This window comes from Cuculus canorus, chromosome 13 (genome assembly GCF_017976375.1).
Source record: "Cuculus canorus isolate bCucCan1 chromosome 13, bCucCan1.pri, whole genome shotgun sequence".
NCBI lineage: Eukaryota > Metazoa > Chordata > Aves > Cuculiformes > Cuculidae > Cuculus > Cuculus canorus.
The window spans coordinates 21,541,138-21,549,146 of NC_071413.1; the positions used below are offsets into that span (position 1 = coordinate 21,541,138).

The 8,009-nt window shown below is 58.5% G+C and overlaps 1 protein-coding gene across 10 annotated transcripts; it reads left to right on the top strand.

Annotated features, from left to right (window-relative positions):
• The first annotated feature begins 166 nt into the window (after positions 1-166).
• Positions 167-7,950, top strand: SLC38A8 (solute carrier family 38 member 8). Of its 10 annotated transcripts, XM_054079094.1 has the most exons (10): positions 167-3,429; positions 4,030-4,228; positions 4,442-4,595; positions 4,710-4,814; positions 5,098-5,155; positions 5,413-5,526; positions 5,665-5,813; positions 5,896-6,101; positions 6,284-6,338; positions 7,806-7,938. In XM_054079094.1, exons 1-10 carry the CDS (start codon positions 2,947-2,949, stop codon positions 7,900-7,902), a joined length of 1,620 nt encoding a protein of 539 aa, XP_053935069.1. In that variant the 5' UTR covers positions 167-2,946; the 3' UTR covers positions 7,903-7,938. The 10 variants fall into 10 exon arrangements, 5 of the variants coding, with proteins under 5 accessions (XP_053935069.1, XP_053935065.1, XP_053935066.1 ...); XR_008452098.1 differs by having other exon boundaries at positions 5,413-5,813; positions 6,284-7,346; positions 7,628-7,950; XR_008452100.1 differs by having other exon boundaries at positions 5,413-5,813; positions 6,287-7,346; positions 7,628-7,950.
• The last annotated feature ends 59 nt before the right edge of the window (positions 7,951-8,009 follow it).

The window sequence follows — 8,009 nt, forward strand, 5'->3', positions numbered from 1 at the left end:
CTCAGACACTGTGCTGAGTGACTCTTTCCACTGCCAGTCAGAGGGAGCAAGTTTTTGACTAGAGAAAATTTTCCTGTTTCTGCTCTTCCTCTATCCCTAACAGCAGCATCCCAAGCTGCAGCCTTTCCTTTGGAGCACTTACCAGGCAGTTGTGCAAATGGGAGTGAGTGCAGAGTTTTGAAAACCTTCAAAACTGCAAAGGCAGCTAATGAGGAGAGAGCTCCCAAAAAGATCTCAGTGATGAGCTGTGTAAAAAGACCTGTCCTTAGATGACACCTAACAGCATGGGTTACAGAAAGCCAACACCCCTTTCTGCTTTGGTTTGTCCTGCTCTGTTCAGTTTTGGGCCCCTCAGTTCCAGGAAGACATTGAGTTGCTGGAGCGTGTCCAGAGGGCAAAGGAGCTGATGAAGGGTCTGGAGCACAGGGGTTATGGGGAGTGGCTGAGGGAACTGGGGGTGTTTAGCCTGGAGAAGAGGCTGAGGGGAGGTATTGCCACTCTCTGCAGCTCCCTGAACAGAGGTTTGTAGGGAGAAGGATGTTGGTCTCTTCTCCCAAGTAACAAGTGATAAGATGAGAGGAAATGGCCTCAAGTTGCACCAGGGGCAATTCAGGTTGGATATTAGGATAAAATTCTTCACTGACAGAGTGGTGAAGCTCTGACAGAGGCTGCCCAGGGAAGTGGTGGAATCGCCATCCCTGGAGATTTTCAGAAGGCATATAGATGTGGCACTTTGGGACATGGTTTGGTAGGCACAGTGGTGTTGGGCTGACGCTTGGACTTGATGATCTTAGAGGTCTTTTCCAACCTTAATGATTCTGTTCTACAGCTTATTATTGGGTTAGATTAGGACACAGGCATAAGTTGCCTCTGGCAGTGTCGCGTCTGTTAATGTTGTTTCTGTTGTAGTGAAGCTGCTTTTGTCACTGCTCCAAATAAGGGTACCTTTTCCCAGGAGGAGCAGGGCACTGGTGGCTGCTTCTGTCAGTGAACAGATGCGGTGCCTGGGCGGGAAAGAGGACTGCCTGTGAACAGTCCTTGTGAGCTCTTGGGCCACTCACTGATTCCTACCCAGCCCTGGGCACAGCTGGAGAGGGAGATGGGCTATCTGACTGCACCCATGCTGTTTGGGCCTTGTGGTCACGAACAGGGGTGAGGGGCCTTTGGAAGGGTACTGTAAGGAGAGAACATTTCTCCATGTAGCCTGGGGAAAACCTTCCAAGAGGTGGCTATGGATAGGGTTTCACAATACGGTGTCCCACATAAAGGATTGAGAAAATCTGTTCTCCCTAATGTGGGGAGCAGTTGACTTTCCCCAGGCTGCATCTTCCCTTCTGAAGATGAGGGTGCATGGGAAGAGGTGACATCCTGTTGCAGTGCCAGAGAAGACAGCAAGCTTTCACTCTGTAACTGTTAGTGGAAGCTTGTGGGAGCTGAGGAGATGGTCCCGAGGCTGGGCTGCTTGTGCCATCCCAGCGGGGCTGGAGCCCACTGGTGCTCCCTCTCACAACCAACATGCTGACAGGAACGGGATTTTCTCCATCTCACCTGTGGTGTCAAGGTCTCTCACAAGACCAACCAGCAACAGCTCTGCAAGTCGTACTGGTTGCAAGAAAGCTGTCAGCAAGGGTGCAAAACCTCACGGGCCAGGCCTCAGATTGTGTGTAGGAAAGCATCATTGTAGTTGGTGTTTTCATTTGTCTGAAGCAAGGACTGTCTGTTGGCACCTTTGTGCATTTGTCTGCCTTCAGATGGAAGGAGCACTGTGGAAAATATACCAGCAGCCCTTTTTCCATCAAAAAGAGGAGAGGAAGGCACTTGCGAAGGTGGCACATCAGTGGGTGAAGCTGCCACCCCTGGGGATCCTTGGATTGTGGCTCACATCCTGGGGGCTGGATCACCCGGAGAAATGGGAGGAAAGAGCCAAAAATATGAGCGAGGGAGCCCAAAGCCCTGGCTTTGGAGAAACCTCCTGGAGCTGCTGTGCTGGCATGGTAGGTGGGCCTTGTCCCTTTGATTTGGAGCACTCCTGTCAGAGGGAGCCTGGAAAGGCTTGGTGCCACTGCTCCAGTCGGTGCTAATGAGGGGGCTCTCTCCTCTCATCATAGCAGTAATGAGAGATTACAGCTCCACCACAGACTTGAAACCAGAGTCGAGCTGTATCAAAGCGCCAGTCTGAAATAAGAGCTTTTCCCAGTGGATGGTATTTTACAGCCCAGTGGCCAATTTCTAAATCGTAGAGGCTGATTATTTCTGAAGCCTTTGGTGTGCGGCTAATGAAGGCCTGGAAAGGCCCTTCTGAATGGTTATAAGCCCTGCAGGCGGCAGAGATGTAATGTAGGTGACAGGCACAACTAGCCATCTATAATTCCTCCTAGCAGCTGATTAAAGTCTCTTTATCCGTCTTACCAAGCTCAGAAGGGCACATATTTGGGAAATCAAAAATGCATTAGGGGCTGTCAGCCAGCGTCAGGGGCCTGTGCGCTGAGCCCTGGGGCATCGCTGGGGTGGCACAGAGCTGCGCCTGTCCCCTCTGTGGGATGCAGCCTCTTCTGTGCAGGTTCCCTACAGCATGTGTCACCCTATCCTGTTATCTGGGCACCCGCTTTCCTCGTGTGGAGCAGGGGATGGAGTGGCTCTTTGTGCAGGAGCCTCCCAAGTGCAGGAGCACCCTGGTGGCTGCTGCAGAGACACTAAAGTGCTGTCCTCATCCTGCACCCAACAAGTGGTGAAGGTCAAGCATCCACCAGCCCAACTGTGCTGAAGGGCAGGTGATGCAGCCACTTTCATTGCACTCACAGCCCTGAGGTGGTCCGAAATGCCCCATAGTGGGAATTTCGTGGATGCAGCCAGAACAGATAGCTCCCCTCCACCTGCCCAGCCTGAGCCTCATGTTGGAAGCTGCTAATTTTCCTGTGGTCTGTGTTAGCTCTTTGGGACTGGGGGATGTGCACAGGCAGTGGGATGAGACTGCTGGTTCGAAGGAGGAGTGCAGGACTGGAGGATAGGGACCGCTGCTCCGAGGCAGAGGTGCGGGGCGGGCTGGGAACCGCTGCTCCGAGGCAGGGGTACGCGAGCCCTGGGTCCTCTCCTCCGAGGGCTCGGGGGCGATGCCCGCTCCCCTGCCCCCGCGCCGGGGTGGGATCAGGACGGGATTTTCCTTGCGTGCGCTCCGTGCGGGGGGTCCGCAGCCCGGCCCCTGCCCCCACTCGCTGTCCCCTCCCCGCGGAGGGGAGCGCAGGGGGCAGAGGCGGGATGGAGCGGGAGGGCGAGCGGCGGCCGCTGGTGCGGGCGGAGGGCAGCGCCGGACTCTCCTCCGCCGGCGCCGTCTTCATCCTCCTGAAATCGGCGCTGGGTGCGGGGCTGCTCAGCTTCCCCTGGGCCTTCAGCAGGGCGGGCGGCGCGGTCCCTGCTCTCCTGGTGGAGCTGGTAAGGAAGGGGAGCCCGAGCCTGGGGTGGGGGGCTGCGGGCGGTGCATCCCCAAAGGGAGCCGAGAGGGGCGAAGGGAGGGTGGAGGACACCTGCCCTGGTGTTTGGGGGAATGGAGGGGTCCCTCCCCTTTGCATGGTGAGCAGTGACCGTGTCCTGACCCAGGGAGAGCAGCCAGAGGTGCAAAAAGCCGCTGCCACCTTAAGAGATGCTCCTTGCATGACGAGCCACGGTAAAAGCTCAACCTCAAATAAAATTAGTGTCTGGTCCCCTACATGCTCCAATGTAAACCCAAAATATCACGTAGTGCTGTATCTCCATGCTTTTACTGGTACCAAAAGGCAACCTGGTCCCTGGACATAGAATCATAGAATCACAGAATTATAGAATGGTTTGGGTTGGGAGGGATCTTAAAGATCATCTAGTTCCACCCCCCTGCCATGGGCAGGGACACCTCCCACTATATCAGGCTGTCCAAGACCCCATCCAACCTGGCCTTGAACACTTCCAGGGATGACATGGCCCTGCTGGGTCCTCCAGGGGGACCCAGGACCCCTGGGGAGTTGAGTTGGTTTTTCTTGCTGGGTCATGTTCCTGCAGGGCTCACTGGTCTTCCTGGTGAGTGGGCTGGCGGTGCTGGGCTACGCAGCTGCCCTCAGCGCCCAGCCCACCTACCAGGGGGTCATCCGGGTGGTGTGCGGGGCAGTGGCGGGGAAACTCTGCGAGGTCTGCTTCCTCCTCAACCTCTTCATGATCTCCGTGGCCCTCCTCAGAGTGGTGGGTGACCAGCTGGAGAAACGTGAGTTGTTCCCCTGCACCACATTTGGGACTTGCATGGGCCTGACAGCTTCCAGGAGTAGGGGGAAGGTGGTCCCATGTGGGTTGGGGGGGCAGCCCTGAGGCTTTGGACCCTGGGGACTTGGGGCTTCCTGTCCCTGCCATGGTGTGATGCTTCTTGACACCCTTGGGCCACCTTTTGGGGTGCAACTGACCCTCTGCTGCCCACCCCCAGTGTGCGACTCCCTGTACTCCAATGGGACGCTGAGCGGGAGCCTCCTGCCACCCCCCTGGTATGCGGACCAGCGCTTCACCCTGTCGGCTCTCTGCGTCCTTGTCATCTTCCCCCTCTCCGTCCCTAAGGAGATTGGCTTCCAGAAGTATTCCAGGTAACACTTGGGCTATTCCCCATGGTGGCCCACCCCGGGCTCCTCCTCCCAAGTCCCCTGCTCCCTCCCAGCTGATGGGACTCTGTGTGCTGATGTTCTTCCATGCCCTGGCAGCATCCTGGGCACGCTGGCTGCTTGCTACCTCACCATGGTCGTCGTCCTGAAATACTACCTGCAAGCAGAGAGCCTGAGTTTCTCCAAGCCCCCCCAGCCCTCCAGGTACAGGGATCAGCCTCACATCCCTCCCTTCCCCTCCTCTGTGGCATCAGCAGTGACCCTGGATGGTGGGGGTGAGCTGGGACAGCACTGGCAGGGTGGTGGGTGGGTGGCAGCCCCCAGCCTCAATTTTCACCCCAGTAGTCCCCCTTCCTAAAATCACCAGACAAGATTCTCATGGTGACATCTAGGCTTCACAGTTGATGCCACCGAGGTCCACCTTGCCTCTGGGGATCTCATGCCTTTTGCTCTGCACTTCCTCCCCACCCCCCCCACCATGCCACAGGGCCTCCTCCTGGGCCTCTGTCTTCAGCGTCATCCCCACCATCTGCTTTGGCTTCCAGGTAGGTCACCCTGGTCACACTGTTCGGGGCTTCCAGAGCAGTGCTGGCAGCCTCCTGCAGCATCCCAGACCATGGGGACATCAGCTCTTGCAGGGAAGAGTACCTGTGGCTGTCATCAGAGGCAGCTGCAGGGCAGGACACAAGCCCCTGGGGATGGGGAAGAGTGGGACAGGGCACCTTTGGGTGGGAGGGAAGGTGCTGGGTGCGGATTTTTTCCCTGCATGGGGCCACAGCACCATCCTCCCCATGCCTTGCAGTGCCACGAGGCCTGCGTGGCCATCTATAGCAGCATGCGCAACCAGAGCTTTTCCCACTGGGTCACCGTCTCTGTGCTCTCCATGCTGATCTGCCTGCTCATCTACTCCCTCACTGGTAACCCCAGCACTGGACCCCTTCTTCCCCTCCTGGCCTTTGGGATCTCCCCCATCCCCAGGGCTTATCCATCCTCATTGGAGCTCTTCCATCCTTCTCACTGGCATGGCGGCCCACCCCCACCTCCCCATCGGCAGGGGGTCTATGGATACCTGACCTTCGGGGAGGCCGTGGCATCCGATGTCCTGATGTCCTACCCAGGGAATGACCCGGTTGTCATTGTTGCCCGTGTCCTATTTGGTGTTTCCATCATCACCATCTACCCCATTGCGGTGCTGCTGGGCAGGTGAGGGAGCGGTGGTGAGCTGTGTCCCATCCCCACCACTGCGGCTCCACCAGGTGCCATCAGACCCCCTGGCTCCCCTCAGGTCAGTGGTGTGGGACATGTGGGTGACTCCCAAGTGTGGGGCTGCGGCGGTGCCTGAGGCACATGAGCAGCGGAGCCGGGTGGCACTGACGGTCACCTGGATGGCCACCACACTTGCCATTGCCCTGTTTGTCCCGGACATCGGCAAGGTCATCGAGCTCATCGGGGGCATCAGCGCCTTCTTCATCTTCATCTTCCCAGGCAAGAGTGAGCACTGGGAGAGAGGAGGGATCACTGGTGCCAAGAGCATCGCTGGGGGGTGATGTGCTGGTGGGTGGCCCATTCCAGATCTATTTTGGGGATGCACAGACATGTTTCTGGGGGGATGCTGTGGTGGGCCCTGGGTGAGGGGGTGCTGTGGCAGCAGGGCTGAGCCTCCATGTTCACAGCAGGGCTGTGCCTGGTGTGCATGACCGGGACTCACACCCTTGGACCACGCAAAAAGTGAGTCTGCGGGCTCGGTGGCGGCAGGCAAGGGCAGGGACAGGGTGCAGCACCCCATTCCCAGGCAGCGTCCCTTGGGGTCACCCTGGCCAAAGTGGGAGGCCCATGCGGAGGGGGATTTGGGGCACCTGCAGGCACTGAAAGCAGCAGCACTTGCTGTGGGAAGTGGTAGGCTGCAGTGGGGCAGAAGGGTGGCTGTGTGGGGATGTACTCTAGCAGTGTGGATGTGCCAGGGTATCGGGGCTGTGCCTTGGTATTAGGGATGTGCCTGGCTATCAAGGATGAGCCCACACAGGGGGATGTGCCCAGGTACCAGAGATGTGCTCAGGCATCGAGGAGGTGCCAAGGTACCACATCCCTTGCAAGGCAACGCAGCCATAGGGGAAGGAAAGCTGTTTGGAGGTACTGGGGCACCCAGTGAGGGCTGACCTGGGGATCAGGGTGGGAGTCAGAGTGGTTTGGTACCCCAAGGCCAGCAGGAATCAGGTGTTCAGTGTCTGTAGTGCCAGCACGATGCATCCCCATTACAGCTCCTGACTGGAGAAGCTGGGGCACAGAGGGGAGCTGTCAAATTTTTGGGGTAGGCAGTACCAAAGCATGTCCGCAGGTGCCCATGGGGGAAGAGTAGAGCCTTAGTGCAGATGAGGTAACGCTAGGGGGGGGTTCTGTCCCCATGGCAGCTGGGGGAGCACCGCAGGACCTTGGGGTCTCAGACAAGAGGGTGGCCATGGCTGCCTGGGCAGAGGCGAGGGTGCCCCTGGGGGTGCTGAAGTGCTGGGGGACCAAGGCAGGAGGCGAGCAGGGGCACCAAGGTGGACACCAAGGACTTGGAAAGGTCCCTCAAGGAGACCCATGAGGGCGTGAGCCCATGAATACCACCACGAAGAGAGGGGACAACACGAGCCATGGCAATGGGGACAGCGAGGGGACAGTCCCAGCCTGCCTGGGGCAGTTTGGGAAGGGTGCACAGTGCCAACAACCCCGATGGAGCAGCAGCTGGGTTTGGAGGTGAGTGCTATGTCCCCAGGGCTTGGTGTCCAGCTGAGGTGGGGGGCTGTGTGCCCAGGGAGAGGCGGGCAGGGAGGTGCAGACCCACAGGTTGCGGGGCTGAGTATGATGCTGGGGAAGGGGCAGTGGTGGGGGCTGGGGGGTGTGGGAGCAACTGTGCCCAAGCATGGCACTGATGTGCATCTGTGCCTCGTCAGCAGGGCCACCAGGTGCAGATAGGACCGGGGATGGAATCATGGTGGCAGCTGCCAGGCTTTTGACCAGGTTTTGTGTCATTGCAGCGGGCACAGGGAATGAGCCGGAGGGGCTGACGGGGTCTTCATCCACCTGCCAGCAGCAATGTAGAGGAGGCCGAGACTGCACAGAGGGCTCCAGACCAGTGGGGCTGGGTGACCCAGGGCTGGCATGTTACTGGAGATCAGCTCTGTCCCCACCAGCCTTCTGCTCATGTCCCCACAGGGCTGCTCTCATCGCCTGGGGTATCCTTTCTGTGCTCAGTGGCACCTTCGTCTGCGGGCAGAGTGCTGCTCTGGCCGTGCTGGGGCTCCTGCGTTAAGGGACTGCAGACCCCCCCTCATCACGTGCCCACCACACACCCCCGAGACTCATCACCCCGGACGGCCACCCCAGACACAGCTACACCGCTGGATCGTTTTATTTGGC

Coding starts and splice junctions, on each gene's coding strand:
- SLC38A8 (XM_054079090.1), top strand. CDS start 2,947: ATGTGCACAGGCAGTGGGATGAGACTGCTGGTTCGAAGGAGGAGTGCA. Junction 4,229..4,441: donor GGGTGACCAGCTGGAGAAAC/GTGAGTTGTTCC, acceptor GCCCACCCCCAG/TGTGCGACTCCCTGTACTCC. Junction 5,156..5,412: donor CCATCTGCTTTGGCTTCCAG/GTAGGTCACCCT, acceptor CATGCCTTGCAG/TGCCACGAGGCCTGCGTGGC.